Source organism: Bactrocera oleae, chromosome 4, assembly GCF_042242935.1.
Source record: "Bactrocera oleae isolate idBacOlea1 chromosome 4, idBacOlea1, whole genome shotgun sequence".
NCBI lineage: Eukaryota > Metazoa > Arthropoda > Insecta > Diptera > Tephritidae > Bactrocera > Bactrocera oleae.
The window spans coordinates 51,658,869-51,677,367 of record NC_091538.1 but is presented as its reverse complement, the minus strand read 5'-3'; the positions used below and the strand labels follow the sequence as shown (position 1 = coordinate 51,677,367).

The 18,499-nt window shown below is 32.5% G+C and overlaps 5 protein-coding genes and 1 long non-coding RNA gene across 9 annotated transcripts in view; 3 read left to right on the top strand and 3 right to left on the bottom strand.

Moving 5' to 3' along the window:
* Nucleotides 1-292: 292 nt before the first annotated feature.
* LOC138857186 (uncharacterized) lies at nucleotides 293-1,646 on the bottom strand. Its single transcript, XR_011396211.1, has 3 exons — nucleotides 1,258-1,646; nucleotides 859-1,200; nucleotides 293-809 (listed from the first exon to the last, which is right to left on the bottom strand). It is a non-coding gene; the product is annotated as an uncharacterized lncRNA (long non-coding RNA).
* A 261-nt stretch (nucleotides 1,647-1,907) lies between these two features.
* sub (subito) lies at nucleotides 1,908-4,657 on the top strand. Its single transcript, XM_014236788.3, has 5 exons — nucleotides 1,908-2,586; nucleotides 2,647-3,236; nucleotides 3,296-3,705; nucleotides 3,779-3,959; nucleotides 4,028-4,657. The coding sequence occupies exons 1-5, from the start codon at nucleotides 2,040-2,042 to the stop codon at nucleotides 4,124-4,126; spliced, it is 1,827 nt and encodes a 608-aa protein (XP_014092263.1). The 5' UTR covers nucleotides 1,908-2,039; the 3' UTR covers nucleotides 4,127-4,657.
* Nucleotides 4,658-4,819: 162 nt separating this feature from the next.
* Nucleotides 4,820-6,555, bottom strand: LOC106618873 (uncharacterized). Its single transcript, XM_036376148.2, has 6 exons — nucleotides 6,338-6,555; nucleotides 6,097-6,261; nucleotides 5,841-6,026; nucleotides 5,434-5,520; nucleotides 5,196-5,360; nucleotides 4,820-5,128 (listed from the first exon to the last, which is right to left on the bottom strand). The coding sequence occupies exons 1-6, from the start codon at nucleotides 6,422-6,424 to the stop codon at nucleotides 4,940-4,942; spliced, it is 879 nt and encodes a 292-aa protein (XP_036232041.1). The 5' UTR covers nucleotides 6,425-6,555; the 3' UTR covers nucleotides 4,820-4,939.
* A 342-nt stretch (nucleotides 6,556-6,897) lies between these two features.
* Nucleotides 6,898-7,730, top strand: mRpS28 (mitochondrial ribosomal protein S28). Its single transcript, XM_014236801.3, has 3 exons — nucleotides 6,898-7,239; nucleotides 7,308-7,429; nucleotides 7,486-7,730. The coding sequence occupies exons 1-3, from the start codon at nucleotides 6,898-6,900 to the stop codon at nucleotides 7,673-7,675; spliced, it is 654 nt and encodes a 217-aa protein (XP_014092276.1). The 3' UTR covers nucleotides 7,676-7,730.
* On the bottom strand, nucleotides 7,641-9,615 carry LOC106618889 (probable inactive tRNA-specific adenosine deaminase-like protein 3). Of its 2 annotated transcripts, none has more exons than XM_014236800.3 (2): nucleotides 9,324-9,615; nucleotides 7,641-9,060 (listed from the first exon to the last, which is right to left on the bottom strand). In XM_014236800.3, exon 2 carries the CDS (start codon nucleotides 8,897-8,899, stop codon nucleotides 7,763-7,765), a length of 1,137 nt encoding a protein of 378 aa, XP_014092275.1. In that variant the 5' UTR covers nucleotides 8,900-9,060; nucleotides 9,324-9,615; the 3' UTR covers nucleotides 7,641-7,762. The 2 variants fall into 2 exon arrangements, with proteins under 2 accessions (XP_014092275.1, XP_036233959.1); XM_036378066.2 differs by having other exon boundaries at nucleotides 9,345-9,615.
* A 291-nt stretch (nucleotides 9,616-9,906) lies between these two features.
* Nucleotides 9,907-18,499, top strand: part of ACC (acetyl-CoA carboxylase) — a 29,206-nt gene continuing 20,613 nt past the window's right edge. Inside the window, exon 1 of one of the 3 annotated variants that reach the window (XM_014236798.3) lies at nucleotides 9,907-10,061. In XM_014236798.3, coding sequence (XP_014092273.3) covers nucleotides 10,052-10,061 — 10 coding nt within the window. In that variant the 5' untranslated portion in view covers nucleotides 9,907-10,051. Of the gene's footprint in view, nucleotides 10,062-10,192; nucleotides 10,251-14,375; nucleotides 14,683-18,499 lie in introns of those variants that run through there. The other 2 variants (XM_036377019.2, XM_014236797.3) reach the window with 2 other exon arrangements.

The following is an 18,499-nucleotide window of genomic DNA, read 5'->3' as shown; positions in this document are numbered from 1 at the left end:
TAGTCACATAGCTGCATGCTTATTCTGCAGCTTTTAATACTTTTTTATAAACACAATTTTTATACTAAATAATAGATCAGCCTTTTTACAAACCAATTTACAATTAAAGTCACTTTTAAAAACAAGTAAGGAAAAACTTAATTTAATTATAATATCACACATATTGACCCATATAAACCGTTTAAATTCAGATGAAAAATCGAAAATAACTATACCGGGTATATTTGGATAAGGGAATTTCTGAGAGAATAGTATTTACTTTTGGCATTCAAGTAAAGCATACTCGAGAACATATTTTCACTAAATTTTATTAAGATAACTCACAATTTTACCGATATATTAGACATACAATAACAGTAATCACCATTCACTTCATTCACCCATTTTTGCCACCAAACTATGGTATAACCTGGATTATACGCCCATCTTCAATCGGAAGTACGAAAATCACTATATTAGTTATATGAAGCTAAGGGAAGTATTGACCCAATTTTATCCATTTTTGCAATCTGAATACAACATTAACGAGACAATCTGATCTCTGTATTTCGATAAGCTATCTCGCATATCGCATATTGACCGATATATACGGTATAAAGTCAACCCGAAAGTTTAGTTCGAAATCCTTATATTAGGTATGTGGAGCTACGGGAAGTATTGAGTTTCAATAAGATATCTCGCAGATTGACCGATATATACGGTATAATGTATTTTAAAAATCCTTATTTGAAATATATTGGAGCTAAGGAAGTACTGAACCGTTTTGACCCATTTTCGGCGCAAAGACACATTGTTAACAGAAAAAGACACTATCTGAGTTTCAATAATATACCATATGTAAATATCACACATACTCACCAATTTTTTCCGTGAAAAGTCAGCCATGTTCACTAAGGTCCACATATTCGGTATGTGAGGGTTTGAAAAGATACGGTCTGATTTCGACCAATTTTTTGTTATCTCTAGATGGCATACCTTACGCGCATTATTTGAACAAACATTTATTTTGATTTTTCAATTGGTGGGAAGCAAATTAATATTTTGTCTCTTTTGTATTCTAATTTGTAGCTTATTTATACTTGTAGTACTTTATAATATAAAGGTATTTTGATGGAGTGCCGATAATCCGATTCTGCATCAGATAATAAAAGATCTTCTTTGCCCTAGTAGGAAACGCAGAAACGAGTTCCAACACGGCGACTGAAAATACATTCAAACAATATACTTCATGGTATTAGCTCAATGGTTCTCTCAAACCGGTGCAAGTGGAAATCCGTCAATAATTACTTTACGAGGAAAGGCTGATTTGATTAGATTTAAATGATCATGTTTATTTCAAGTATCGTATGGTCGATCGTTTCAGTTCAGATTTATCAACTCATTTAATACCTCTTTTTCTACGGCGACCTCCGGTGGATATTGGTGAAATTATTTTTATGTCGCATCTGCCGATGCATATAACAATGTTTCGTAAGAAGAGTTTTGAATATTGCGCCAATACGTCATTTAAAATCTGTTAAACATTAGTTATGTTATAATACAGTTCATTTCCGGCTCACCAAAACAAAAATTTGACAGCAGAGTTCTGTTGTGTTATAAAAATTCAGTGCCACGGGTTTTATGTTTATTCACAATAATTTTTTGAAAAAATAAAAAACTCGATCTCTAAAAAATTAATAAAAGAAGTAGAAACCATTTAGTTTAATTTAATCTATGCATTCATAAATATCTGAGTCCTTGTGGAAATATTGTCAATAAATTGAATTTGAATTGGAATCTACAAATTTATCTTTCTACAATCTACTATTGTGCATTGCTTGTGTAAAAGAAAGAAGGAGTGTTTATTTAAACTCGGTAACCCTACGTAAATCCTTCAGTTTTGAATTTAACCAGTCGCTTGTCATTATTTTTGTACTTTTTTCCGCGCCAATTCGAACTAAAATAGTTCCGCAAATTTCTTTTACTTAACAGTTAATCTCTAATTCTCTAAATAATTTTTGTTTTTGTTTAAAAATATTGGTGAACTAAAGCCGTTTATAATGTCAAATTCATTATCCGACCATAGTTCGCTTGGTAGCATGTGTGAAGAAGTACGTCCGTCTTTTCTACGTGCGCGTGATCCATCTGTAGATCGATGTTTTCGACCGCGACCAGATCGACAAGTAAGACTCTTCGATGAAATAAAAGAGGAAGGTCAAACTGAATATAGCAGCGATGCCGACGTTTCATCTTCTTTTGAAGACATATCCGTACCACTAAGTGAAGCGAGCAATGATCTAAGTACAGACACAAATGCTGCTTTAGTATATTTACGTTTGAAACCAGTAACACAAATATCAACATCGTATACAATTTCAACGGCGGGTGATGTGCTTATAACTGGGCCACCCAATGATGCATCATCAACAAGCAATAACAAAAATAAAATGGAGCAGCATTATAGTTTCTCAGCAGTGTTTGATAGTGCTGTAAAACAGGATGAAGTGTATCGTATTTGTATAGCGCCACGCATTGAAAGCCAGACTGACAACTTTACAGTGCTGACATACGGCACTTCGGGTTCGGGCAAAACATTCACGTTGCTGGGTAAGTGAGATTTGTAAGCTTTACTAGCATAAAAAATAAACGGATTTTTATTAACAATAGGTACGCCCAGCAAGCCAGGTATTGTGCCACGCGCCGTAGAGAACATATTTCGTATGAATGCGTCCAATATTTATCCACAACCTGCACTTAAATTAGAGAAAGGTTGTGCCTGCATATTAGATGATGAGGCGCTAGCCCGTGAAGAAAACATGCGTCAGACATTGCTAGAGTCATGCGGCGGACTAAATGCAGACCACGAACTGCTGGAGAAAACGATAAAATCAGAGCATGACTTTCAAACTATAGTGCAGGATGAAGTTTCCGTATTCATTTGGATATCCTTCGTGGAAATATACAATGAATTGGTATTTGATCTGTTAGCACCATCATCACAACAGCCAAAAACCAGTCAGCAAATGGCGCCACCACAACGAAAGGGTTTAAAAATTGTTACAAACGACGGCAAAGTTTTCATACAAGGTATAACCTCAGTGTATGTGAAATCATGTTCGGAAAGCCTGAAATTATTACATTGGGGTTTACAACATGTTTCTTACGCATCCACTTCTATTAATGCTAACTCAAGTCGCTCGCATTGTATATTTTTTATTGACATAATTAAATATTACAGCACCGGTGTGGTTGTGGATGTAAGTCTTTGATTTTCACTATAATTGTTATACTAAAAACTAAATTTTTTGATTTTCAGACTTCGTACAAATTCTGCGATTTAGCTGGTTCTGAACGTTTAAGTAAAACACGTAACATTGGTTCGCGTCTCAACGAAGCTAAAGGTATTAATACGTCGCTTATGACACTCGGTCGCTGTCTGGATGTAGCTAATAACAATAAAAAATTGAAAACCAAGGCCCAGGTGATACCGGTGCGTGAATCTAAATTAACAATGTTATTACAAACTGCCTTGTTAGGCAAAGAGAAGCTCACAATGATTGTGAATGTCACACCTATGGACACATTTTACGAAGAAAATATGAATGTGCTGCGGTTTTCTGCAATTGCTAAGAATATTACATTCAAACAGCCGCCAAAGCCTGTGAATAAGTCACGTTATTCATTTGTCGTTGAAAAGGCTAATTCCGCTGCTGAAGAGATCATATTGTAAGCATGTGGAAATTAGTTTATTTTTAAAATTTTTTTATTTAATTAACATATTTCTTAATATCGCGCACAGCTTACGCAGTGAGGTGGAGCGTTTACAATCGGAAATGCAATATCGTTTACTTGAACAAGAACGGATTTTGCGCAAGGAACTGGTCGAGTCATTTGAGAAGAAATTGGAGGAAAAGGAGAAGGATCACGAGCAAACCTTGAAGCATGAACTACAAATGCAGCAACGTTTGCATGATTTAAAAGTATAAAATATTAACAATTTCAATATTATTTTATTTCTAAGTATATGACTTTTTTTTCCTAATTTTAGATGGCTTCGCTCAAACGACAATATGAAAATAAAATTGAAGATCTGCGCGATCAACTAGAAGAAGAGGAAACAGAAAAGAAGCGTCGTACATTAGAATAACGGTAGCTAAATTAGGATCACTATTTAAATATATTTGTATAGAGTACCATTTGTTATGTTAGTTAAACTTTATTACATTTACTGTATTTGCTTTTAATATTATTAAAATGTAATTTCGTTTAAATATTTTTATACTGGCATTGAGCCAAGTTTCTTAAATATTAAATGGAAGTTGAAATTTTTTCTTAAAATACGGTTTTTAATAAGTAATTAAGTCTCAATACTAATATGCTATGTTTTGCATATTTTTGTTGTTATCGCTGTCATCTACATATTAGTTGTGCTTGTTTTTGTTTTGTCAAAGAAAAATCAAGAAAACGTACTTTGGTTACTCCGAAGTTATAATACCCTTAACAAATAAAAAAAGTTTCGATAAAAGAACTTGACTTTAATCAGTCAGTTTTTTTAACAGCCATATGCCATAGTGGTCCGATCTGAACTATTTCTTCGGATATTGTAGCGTTATCTTAAATAATGTTCGATGCCAAATTTTGTGAAGATATCGTGTCAAATAAAAAATTTTTCATACAAGGACCTGATTTTGATTGATAAATGTGCATGGTAGCTAGATGCTGTAGTGGACCGATCTGAATAATTTCTTTGGAGATCGTACCGTTGCCTTGTAAATAAATTTGTGCCGAATTTCGTGAAGATATCGTGTCAAATAAAAAAGTTTTCTATGCAAGAACATAATTTTGATGGTTCAGTAATAATCATAAATTATTTGCCTCAGTCATCAAGGCATTAGTCTATAAAACACACACATTACAATGTTATATATATTACATTTTATTTACAGCTACAAGCACTGATCTATGCTTGTGGCAAAGCTTGAGGACCTTTCTCTAAGACAGCCTTTATAGTCTTCATCATAGTGGGTATAAGGCCGATATGCCTATCCACACATGCCACCGTACAATATTCGAAATGATGTTGATATTTGGAGAGTTCTGCGTCTCCAGGATTTAACGGTAGCCTCTCTCGAGCGTCTTCGCTGCATTTCTTAAAATTGTATAAGCAAAAAAATGTAAAGGCAAAATATAAATAAATGCAAGTTTGAAAGTCACACCATAACACAATTTTGCAAACGTCCTTGAAACTGTCCCAATTCATGTTGTAAATAGTCCTGAGCTTTAGTTAGCGGTACGGCGCAACCCTCAATGCAAGTCTGCACTGAATCTAAGGTTCCACGTTGGTCGTCACAACATTTAGATGCACACAAATGCATTTCAGACTGGGTTAGACAAAGTGTTCAAGTGAAAATTGTTTAAAAAACAAAAACAAAGCGTTGCTGCATAGGTACCTACCTGCATTTTGCGTAAATGACTTGAATACATTTCGTTGATCATATCGGACACGGCGCGTTCTACGCGTTTACGTTGTTGTTCTATCATTTACGAGTGAATACCCTTATGCGGGAAGTTGAACGATGTATATTTACGGTGCGATTTGTTTGCCTAACACATTAGCTAAAATTAATTTGCACACAATTTGTTAAATTTGAATTTTCGTTGAAATAAAGTATTGCCAAAATAGTTGTTTGACATAAATTCTAAATGCTTTTCTTTATTACTCCACATTTATATTTTTTAACAAACAAAACAATTGTTCCTTATTTACTGTGCAATAAATGTTTCAAAATATAATCGTCTTCAATGATTACACACAGACTTTCATCAATATTTAAGAGTGGCGCTTTTTATGCTGGCAATTAAACTTGAGGTATGGACTCTGGACCTTTCGCCAATACGGATTTTATTGTTTTCATCATAGTAGGTATTAGTCCGACATGCTTGTCTACACACTGTATAGCGCAGCGTTCAAATTGGTCGGTATATTTGGCAATATCAGATTCGGAGGGATTTGGCGGCATTTTCACCTTGACATCATCGTTACATTGCTTAAAAAAGAAATGTTTTGGACAAAATTAGTTTTCTTCAAATGAAGGATAAGTAAGTGATCTGGCTTACCATAACACATCGCTGCAGGCGTCCTTGAAATTCACCCAACTCATGTTGAACGTAATTTTGTGCGCGTGTCAATGGCGCCGAACACCTATCCACACATCTCTGAACATTGTCAATGCTGGAATTCATATCCTGGCAACATTTCGCCGCACACAAATGCATGTCTGTCTACAAATATAGGTATATCGAGGATCACATTAGTTGCAATGTAAACATTTTGTTTGAATGTATGTCACCTGCTCACCTGCATTTTACGTAAATGAGTTTTATCCATATCGTCTACCATCTCTGTAACGGCACGCTCAATACGTTGTCTTTGTTGTTCGATCATAATTAAAATTTATTTAAAAAAATAAGAAAATTACACAATAATTGTTGAAAATTGCAGTTCAGGCGATACGAGTAGAATACCAGAAAACGTGCAGCGATTGCAACAGCTGATAAGAGAAAAAATGGATAAACGTCAAACTTCAGATAACCTTCTAATCAGCTGACATCAGTGTAACCAATGCTGAGTAAATGTAACACACCCAATAAAATTGTAGTATTTCAATCGTTATTATATACAATATAGGTTAACTAGAAGATAATGATATTTTAATAACATAATTTGGCCAAAAAAGTTCGATTGTTCAAGTTGTTGGTTAGAACGTCATTAAATATAATTAATTCAAAGTCTGAAAATTATACATGTATTTATTTTTAACTGGTGCCTCCTATTTAAATGTCATGTATGCAACCCCAACAGCTGTTGTTATGGTCGAATAAGCTTTTGACATAACACTTTATAACCTAAAATAAATTATGCGAATCGCTAAATTTACAATTTTTGAACCAAAAATGTATTCATTGTGCAAAATTACCACAGCAGCCGTTCGCGCTTCACAAATACCAAATTTATTACCACGTCTATCAGGCTTAAACAAACAGCAGGGCCTTCGAAGGTTGTGTACAAACAAGGGTATTACAGAAGACACCCAGAATACCATTGTTGAAAAGGAAACAACAGTGCCGAGTGGTACGAGTTCAAAAAGTGGGTTTGCATTAGCTTTTGAAAAGCACACAGATGCGGCTACTAATAAACCGGAAGAATTTGTTGACGACGAAACGTTTGCTACATTGTTAAGAAAATCAAAGTTCATAGACGTAAATAATCAATGATATTTCTTTTAAATAATATTAAAATACATAATCTAAATATTGTCACATTTTAGCTAGGGGATCCCGATGGCAAGATTGTCAGCGGAAAGATCTTCCACGTCGTTGGGGATGATTTATACATTGATTTTGGCTGGAAGTTTCATTGTGTATGCACACGTCCAGCACGCAATGGCGAGTAAGTATAAAAACATATATCTGGTTTATATAATTTTTCATACACCTCATTTTTAGGGACTATGTACGTGGAGCACGAGTAAGGTTACGCATTAAAGATTTGGAACTGTCGACAAAATTTTTGGGTTCAGAAAAGGATTTGACTATTTTAGAAGCTGACTGCCATTTGCTTGGGCTGTTATCATCTCCAGCTAGACAAAGCACAAAGTCAATAAACGTAAATGAAAAACCAAGTGTATTTGCATAAAATATAGTCATAATCAAATTGGTATACAAATAAACTTTACTACTTAATTAAAAAACTTTTATTACAACACTTAAATGTAATATGACGTCAACTATATATTAAATGGTTTGTTTGATCTATCTTCTTACATTGAAAAACTTCATAGTGATGATTTAACTCCCTGACTGCGTGCAGCTTCAAGCGTGTAACCAATGCACCATTATTAGAGCATTTTTCGAAAAAAACTCTTCGCGCACGACTGTGTACCAACGCCATAGCACACATTAGACACGGTTCTTGGCTTAAATACAAATCATATCCAGTACATAAATATGGACCATATTTTTCTAAGTTATCCACATTTTGAGCAGTATTTTGCTCACTGGCATCACATTTTATTTTACCCCTCGGTAATTCTGCACCTACTTTTATATCCTTAAATCTCTCATCAGTACGTATTAATTCCAAAACCCGTTTGGGTATACCACTTATGACGGAATTCACTTTTATATCATTGTAAATATCTTCGTTGACATTTTGGAATTCATGCGAAACCTCTTGTCGCCAAGCGCCACCATCTTGTGTGCGTGCTACGAAATCTACAAGCATCATGGGACAATGCATTACTGGACTAATTAATGCTCCGCTACTTGCCAAAGCAACAACACCCTTGGTTCGTGGATCAATGCAGATGCCACAAGGTTTGCTATGCTCCAACTCATTTGTAATACCTTCCAACAAATGCATAATTTTTGAATGGAAGTTTCGCTCTTTCTCATTAAATATACTTCCATTGTGGAGTGATTCCATATATTTGTCTGGATGAAATTTGCAAGGCCAATATGTTTGCGCCAGCTCATATTGCCAACGGAGCAGAGACGGTAGAGCAGGAACATCATATTCACGTACGTTTTTACACAAAAGATTGACTACATTATGACTAAGTCCGACAGACTCTAAGTACCGAGATAAGCTTTGACCATTTAAATCATTAACTTGGCACAAAAGAATATTCTGTTGTCGTACACGTTTTAAATGATGCAAGTTCATTCGTTCCAGCGGTAGCATTTTACTTAGTTCCTGCATTACATTCGAAATTAGTCGCTTATTGTCCAATTCACTTAGGTAAACTCTAACACGTGGAACCTCTTTGGAGTATTCATCAGTCAATATGGCAGAGGTATACCACTCGGGATTGTCATTTAATTTCAAACGTTTTATTGGCCGAGAGTTGTCGTCCTCCATAGTAAAACACCGTTTATACAAATATAAATCAACACGAGTTAATTAAAAGAGATAAATATATACAACAGTATGAGCACATATGTATATATATTAAGTTAACTTGTTTTTGTTGCTCTTCCCCACTTTCTAAACAATTATAATCAGCTGTTTAATCAATGTCACTATTAAAATCAAAATAATAAACAAAAAATTATGAACGTATATATTGTTATATATAATATGAGATATACGTTCTCTGTTATGAAGCAGATTTGAAGGCTACTATCGTAAAGCTGAACATTTTTCCCCCAAGTTGCTTCGTGAAACACACCAAATTATCATTAAAAAATTTAAATATGTATTATGTATTCATTAATCATTTAAGTTTGCAATATTTCACATTTTTTTAACAACTCAAACAGAGAACGTATATTATATACTATACCTTCTCTGACTCGAAACAAACCTCCTCCTACTAAATTTTTGTAATAATTTAGAGCACTGGCACCTACTCATCACATGAAAACAAACAAGTCAAAAATCGGATGATAAATAGAGAGAAGAAGCAGTAGAAATAAATGCTACCATCTTTAATGATAAAGTGTATGTTTGTTATTATTATACAATTTCTATTAAAAACTGTATAAAAAGTGTAAAACAGAGTAAATGAATTGATGGGTTAATTTTCAAAACTTATGATTTTTACTTCATATTGACTGGACGCCTCGCAGTTGGTGCTAACTGTGTTATTGTAAAAGCTTCACATATGTAAGAATTTCGACAGTGGCATCACCGACAATCTGGTGATAAAATTTGGCAGCAACAAAGTTGTTGAAGAGCTTCATTTGGTGAAATTAACAAATTGATTGTGAAGAAAGCAAACAACGCAGCAGTTTTGATTTTAATAATCAATATTCATAACATAAAATAGACTTTAAATAACTGAACCAACATCTTGTACAGGTGAATGAACTTGATACAGTTATTTTTCTCGGCAACCACAACCTGCCCTCATCTCGCTTTACAAACTACCGTTTTATCAGTGCACCTAAATTCTTAATAAGTGGGCCTGGTGAACCGGATAACAGTTATTTCTTCTACATACATGTGAAGTGACTAAAAAAGAAGAACGTGCATAACCATTTGATACAACGGTGACGTAGACAAAGCGAAATGGAAATCGGTGAGTAAAAACGCGTATACCGCTAACAAAACTCATATATAATCGATAAACAATTACCGTGCGTCGTCCCACCCTTCACCACCCAACGCCGTGTCAACGACAGTATAGTATCGTGATTCCATACCAAATTCGTCACAGTTATTTTAATGTTGTTCTACCCGCGGCGGAATAATAGAAATAATTTATTTTGTATGTAAAGTGTGGTGATGTTTATTTAAAATATTTATGTGCGTCGTGTTTACACAATATTTTGTTATAAAATGACGTTGCAATTTAAAACAAATATATATTCCACTTACCATAATGTGCCAAACACGACCACCGCCCCGTCGCACAATCTCCTACATCTATTTGTGTCTTGCACTTTCCCAATGTTTACAACGTTCGTGTGTTTGTTTAGATTGATATTGTCGGTACTCACCGGCTGTAGCCATAAAAACGCGCTAGCCGTTCATTCGCTCTCAAAAGTCGCGCCACCATTTACGCCGGGAGCACTAATTGACCTTGGTTTCTTATTGGATGTTGAGGCTCGCGCCATTTCTACGTTAACGTCGTTAGTGCTGCCAGATGTAATACGAAAAATATGTTCTAAATCATGTTACGTTGGGAACAGTGGGTAGTTTTAAAAATACACTTTTGAAATTAAAAAACAAAGTTTAATTAAATAATTGTTTAAATAACGACAGAAATAAATACGCTATTTCGTTGGCAGCTGACTTGCTTTCTTTCATGTTCGAAATTATAAATGCACTGTGAAGCTGTGTTTGATAGTATTTCAAACTATACAATTTCCGAAACTAATAATTTATTTATTTAATATTTTCATTCTTTTGACATTTATGTGCATGTGCTTGCATGTACATATGTATATATATTATATATGTTTGTATATATATGGTACATACTCATGCACATAAGGTTCTGATTATAATATTCTTTGCTGTTGTTTTGTTTTTAAGTAAATAAAAAGCTTGATTAAATTACTGTTTTTTTTTTTTAAATGTTCATATCTATTTGTAAAGATTTTATAGAAAAACATTTAATGATTACTACTAGATGCAAATTAAACAAAAAAACGAATATTTTACTTGTGTTAAACCGAAGGTTTCTGTAATGTCCAACCACCGTTCTATCGGCTTTTTAATATGAGAGTAACTTAAAAAAATGTGTGTGTTATAATAATAATAAATTCCCCAAGCAAGTTTGTTTAATGCCGCTCAGAAACAGACCTTAACCCTTCAGGTTCCCTTTCGTATAAAGGAGACTTAACCTAAGAGGAAACAAGCTATCAAAAGATACGATGGAAAAATCCTATATTCCTATACTAGAACTATAGTAATCTCTACCGGAAATAAATATATATCTAAACAAGAAAAAATGTTAACTTCGGTTGCACCGAAGCTATAATACCCTTCACAGGTACAAAGGTTCCTTACAATAACTTGATTCAGCTCTAATTTCGTGAATCAGCAATAAAAAATAAAATTTTTTTCCAAGCAGGCACTTTACTCCGATCGTTCAGTTTATATGATAGCTGTATGACATAGCGATCCGATCTAAACAATTTTTTCGGAGATTATATTCGTGCCTTAGAAAATAACTCATGCCAAATTTTGTCAAGATACCTCGTCAAATGAAATAGTTTTTCATGCAAGCACTTTACTCCGATCGTTCAGTTTGTGTAGCAGCTATATGCTATAGTCATCGGATCAATACAATTTCTTCGGAGATTCCGTTGTTGCCTTAAATAATAACTCATGCCTAATTTCGTGAAGATAACTCGTCAAATGAAAGAGTTTTCCATACAAGCACTTGATTCCGATCGTTCAGTTTGTATGGCAGCTATATGCTATAGTGGTCCGATATCGGCCATTCCAGCTTCTTGGTGAGAAAAGGGCAGGTGCAAAATTTCAGATCGATAGCTTAAAAACTGAGGGACTAGTTTGCATATATATAGACAGACGGACGGACGCACAGACGGACATGGCTAAATTAACTCAGCTCATCATGCTGATCATTTATATATATATTTTATAGGGTCGCCAACGTTTCCTTCTGGGAGTTACAAACTTCGTGGCAAACTTAATATACCCTGTTCAGGGTATAAATATTATATCAGTTATCCAAAAATTAATGCTTTTTAAATTGAAGTTCTTAAGAGTATCTAGAAAGCGTAGCTAAAATCAAAGTAACGTTTATAATAACTACTTATTTTTTATAACGAAATTTTGAACGAAATGAATTAATTAATTTTTGTAGATTATACCAACATACAAACATATATATATACAAACATACATCGGGATTAATCGCATGATTGAATGCTGTTTAAGTTCATGTTTTTATGAATATGGTCGCGTGTAATCAGTAAATGAACGCATGCCTATGTGTAGTGATCACACCGATTTTATAAGAATCACCTCATCATCGTTTGCGTACGATTGCGCTAGGCGAATTTGCTTAATCTTCACAGCGTCCGACATTGACATTGTTGATGTATCACCATGCTTTTGTTATTCTCTTATTTTGCATCTTGTGCAGCAATAATAAATAATGTTCAATATATACCGACTAATAATTTGCGATTTTGTTATCAATTTTGAAAGCTAGTACAAATGTTCAATAATTGTATGGGTGCACGTTGCTACCGGCTAGAAATTATATAATATTAAATTAAGAAAGTACTATTTGTATGTATAAAGAAGTAGTTTATCTGCTCTGCCGAGGCAATTATCATATTGACATTTAATCTGGCACGCGTATGTGTTTTTCTTTTTGCCTCATCTGTACATACGTACAGGTTATCTACACATGTATATATAAATAATTTTAAGTGCGTGAAATTCGCACAACTGTGTTTTTTTTTTCTTTCTTGTTTTAAATAGCTGAAACAAGTTTTATTTTTTTAAACTATTTATGGTAAATAATTATCACATACTTATGTACATGTATTTGTTCGTAATTCAAGCAGGTGGAGTAATCCTCTTGCATACCCTGTACAGGCTATATTACATTTGCCACGTAGTTTGTAACTCACAGAATGATATGTCGGAGACCTTGTAAAGTATATACATATGTGTGTACATATATATAATGATCAGCGAGCTTGAGTAGATTTAGCCAGGCCTGTCTGTCTGCCCGTCTTATATACGCGAACTAGTCCCTCTGTTTTAGAGATATCGATCTGAAATTTTGCATACGCCCTTTTCTCCCAAAGAAGCTGATCATTTATCGGATTGGTCGAAGTCGGACCGCTATAAAATAGCTGCCATAGAAATTGACGAATCGAAATCAAGTTCATTGTGCGAAACTTTCTTATTTGACAAGATAACTTCACGAAATTGGTATAGCTTATCGATCAATCTAGATAAAGATATTTTTATATTCTTTTATGCTATAAAAAAATGCAGCTGTTAAGAGCATTATAGCTTCAGTGCAGCCGAATTTAACGTTTTTCTTGTTATGTGTTTTAATAAAAGCACCTTTCCACAATAATATTTCAAAATATAGCACTACCACTGTTATTTTTTTTTGTAGCGGCATAACATTATGCAAATAGTCTTTAGAGATGCTGTTGAGATGACAATTCTTAAACAAATAAAAATCCAAATCCAGATCCAAAATGTCCACTAAATGTCGTTAGTAAAAGATTTTGCGGAGAAGCAGGTAGTTGTTTGAAATATAAAATCTTTGTTTTGTGAGTTTTATAAGTTGAATAACCTTTGGAATATTTGTTGTAGATGCTTAAATAAGTAGTATAACGTGCTTTACAATAATAAATTTGTAAAACGCTCAATGTATGTGCCTGCATATGTATGTGTGTGTGTGTTGTGTATACATGTGCAGAGTGTAGTTTAGCACTATTCAAAAACTCAAAACTAATCAGGTGTCACTCATTTCACAACAAATAATACATATGTACATATGTAAATGAAGAATTTTTTTTATTAATGCATTGATTTTAAGTATAATTGCAAAAGGTCTTTTTATTTCAACAAACGTCAAACATTAAAAAGTATTTACATACATATTCATGTGATAAGCAGCTAGTCGCACGCGTTCTGATTGCTTCCTCCGAAGCAAGCGCATGCTTTCGTGTATATAAAGAAGTATTGTATATAATAATAAAAGTGTATGTATGAGGTATAGACCGTGCTCCTTCATAAATATGCACCTGTACATGTGCTTACGAGTATGTCTGTATGAATATGTCTCTAAGCGATCGGCAACTAAACAGTAGCTTAGACGGCCGCTTGGCACGCACCGCAACCTAGCTCAGCTCAACACATCACAGCGCAGCGCCGCGCCACACTCAAGGCGGCAATCCAATTCAATCCAATTCCATTTGCCAACAGTAGGTCAAGCGTATGTGATAACATTGCTGAATGGTTGATTTCAAGTTTCAGTTACCGCACGACCGCCGACCACTCAAGAAGTTCACTAAAATTTTCGTGTGCATACCGTATAAACAAAACGCATACACACATATATATATATATATATATGTATATGTATATACAGCCAAGCTAATCGTACTATAAGTGATCGTGTATGGGAAATGTGCTTTCATTGAGGAATAGTCGGCTTTTAAAAACGCTGCGAGTTTTGCTAAATTGGAAATGTGCGTATTTACTGCTTTTTGAGTGTTATTTTGGCATGAAAATATTATACATAGATAATAACTGCATATCGATATAAAATTTATTCAATAATTCAGTGAAATATTTGCGCCAAATTCAGTGACAACTAAGGTTAAAAATAGTAAATACAATACAAACGCTTTAATTCAAATGCATATAAGTTAAAAAGCTTGGTGCTATACGAATTAATTGCGAAATATACTATGATTATATGGTATATGTAAATATAATATTTTTGTGTTAATAATGTATGAGTGTTAATTAGAGGATGTTCTAAGAAACCCTGCGAATGTACTTATGTTTGTATGTGTGTCTCTAACTGTTTCGAAGACCTGCATTCATATCCGGCCAAGGACTATTAGCAAATCATTTGTTGAAAGTTTTTGAGCTGTTGAAACTATAATAATAATAATAACGTTAATTATATAAATAACCCTTCGAAAATATTTCTTTTGAGTAAATGGTTGAATGTTGTGTCGAGGCCTTCAGGTTATTTTTAACAAAAAGCATGTAGTTTCTTAAATGCAAGTGATGAAACGATGCATAAAATAAATTAATAATTGAAACAAAATATTAGAAATAATAAAAAAGTGTAAAAATTTTAAAATTCCATAAAAAAATTCCAAATATTAATTTTTGATATTTTATCCTGAACAGGGTTTATTAAGTTTACCACAAAGTTTGTAAGACGCAGAAGGAAACATCTGATGCACTATAAAGTATATACATAGCTAGCATATAAAGTATATACATAGCTAGTAATCAGTTTGGTGAGCTAAGTCGATTTAGCCATTTCCGTCTGTCTGTTCGAACTAGTTCCTCAGTTTAAAAAATATATATCGGAAATTTTGCACACGCTCTTTTTTCTCCAAGAAGCTACTTATTTGTCGGAAACGCCGATATCGGACCACTATAAGATATAGCTGCCGTACAAATTGATCGATCAACATCAAAATAAATCTATGGAAAGCTTTTTATTTGACTAAATAACTTCACGAAATTTGACATAAATTATTGTACAAGATAACGTTCCAATTTCCAAAAAAAACAATCGGTCTACTATAGCATACAGATGCCATCGATACAATTAAGAAGGATCTTGTAAATAGCTTCGGTGTAGCTAAAGTTAACGTTTTCTTTTGTTTAATTAAAATATATAATTTTAAACTTAATTTTATTTAAAATATCAGTTTTAATACAGTAGTGTTTAAAAAATTACAGTTTTTGCGTCCAAATTACAAACTAATAATTATAACTTGACAAACATCGAAATCTTATTACGTTGATTTGCAAAAAAGTTACTTAAAGTGTAGTGTTTAAATTAGCAGAACACAAATAATTATATATTCTCTTTAACAATACAACGCACCATCATATTGTTCAATATATATATTTTTTTTTGTATTTATATTTAATATCAATATAATATTAAAATATTAATAAAATTGTTTAAAAATTGATTTGTACCTTATTAAAGATTTAGTTAATTAAATATTATTTTAAAACTTTCTAAAATAAAAACACAATAAATGTGCATTACATTTGAATATAAAAATGTAAAGTCACTGTATAACATGTACATCTAGATTTAGACGTGTGTTTGAGTTCACGTTTCTATTACACGTGTGTTCTTATTTGTATGCAGATCACCGTTAAGATTTGTACGTTGCATAACAAAATTCCAACTTTCTCATTATTGTTTTTTGTCGTATAATTAATTTTATTGCTTTGTATATAAACCGTCGCAACAACCAGGATATATTTCCGACTTTAATGATAGATATACATACATACATATGTCCATATGTATAGAGATATTTTTTTTACATTATAATCATCTCTTAAAGTATTATCTATCCACTTCTTTTTAAAGATGATCTTTGAAATTTTTTTTAATTTCTTTAATTTTTAGGCTCACGCAAACCACACAACTCGGTGCAACCCGCCAAGAACCATTAAAGCTTAAACGCCTCAACTTAAAAACAAAATTGACTGTTATTTTTCCGTATTATTAAAAGATAATAATAATAGTTTTTACGCGTATAAAGTCGTGTATATATGTATATTTGGATGCACTTGCATGTTTATATGCACTGATGTAACGTATGATCGTTTTATAATAATGTTTGTATTATATACCTTAATACAGAAATATAATATGTGCATACATACATACATACATACATACAATAATGAATAATTACATATAATGCAATAATGAGTATTTACATATGTACGTATATGTATTTATATTTACATGTATGTATGTATAGAGAACCATATATTCCAGTAACCATACAGTGCAGTAGCCATCGATTACTTGTTCCAAATCACTCATACGCCCTGTCTCACCGTTTTACGTCAATTCTTTGCGCCGTTAGATTGTAAGACATTTACCATTTTTAATAACTATTTTTAATTATTACAATTCACGTAAAAATTTTAAATTATTTAAAATAAATTTTAGTTACGGCGTTCGAAATTATTTGTGGATTATATCTTCTTAATACAATGTTTTTATTTCCATGCTTTTTCAAGACTCCGCTGAAATTCTTACTCTAAATTACATGCACTATTTGAATTCAATTAATTTAAAATTAAAAAAAAACTATTTTATAAAATACAGTAGAGGCAGTGATAACAATTAGATTTTGATACTATCGGCTTATCACTAAAAATTTGAAGGGTACGCCAATGTTAATTTTAAATAGAAAAAATGCAATTCGATTTGTGATAAGCATTTGATTTCATTCAATATAATGGTAAATTAAAATTGATTTATTTTTATGACCATATACATACATACATACATACATAAATATGTATTATATTTTTGTATTATGAAGAGAACAGATTTTAAATGCATTTATTGATTTTTATTTCTTATCATAAGCTAGTAATTTTACTAGTTTAAAGCGGCTAAGCAGTTAAGATTTCATTTTAAAAATGTAACAGCTGTAGTATTTATCAATTTCATTTTTAAAATACCTTCGATCTTTACAACAGAAAAAATTGCTTTCTAATTATACATAAATATTTTTGCATTATTAAAGAAAAATGTATGGTATTTTTGTATCATTAATTAAATTAACAATAATTAAATAAGTTGACTGACACTCGTTCCATTAAAAAAGAGAAAAAAACACATATTTTTACTTAAATTTACTTATACTATTCTATTTATAAGCACAAAGCAAGCGTTCATTAGCTTAAAATTGCTACAATCTTCTTTTTTTTTAAATAATATAATACAAAATGATGTAGACATTGACCTGGCCTGGTAGTCAAAAAACGTAAAAAGAAATACATGCGCGTATATACACATATAAATATGTATATATGTATGTGTGTGTGACTTCTCTTGCAATCATTATGACCGTTGGACACCGCATTACCTTTAACTTAGTTCAGTGTGATGTCTTTATTGTTGCTTAACTACTTGTCCGTCCGCTTCTCTGCTTGAATACATTAACATATATTCAACATTTCGTTTTTCGTAATGTTGTCAACTTCTTTTTTTCTCTCCAAACTTATGTGTTTGAATTTTATAGGTGTTTACATTAGAGATGTCAATTTTTTTTTAAATTTTTTGCTTAACTTCATTTATTTTTTATTAAATATTTGAGTTCTTATAGTTTTTATCATATTTTTTACATATTGACAACTATAATTGTATTTATCTGCAATCTGAATGTCTTAGAAAAGATAGAAATGTATCATTATTATTATTTTTCTTACTGATTTCTTACATTTTTATATCACATGCGCCGAAATGTAGGCAACGTTTCTTATGCATTG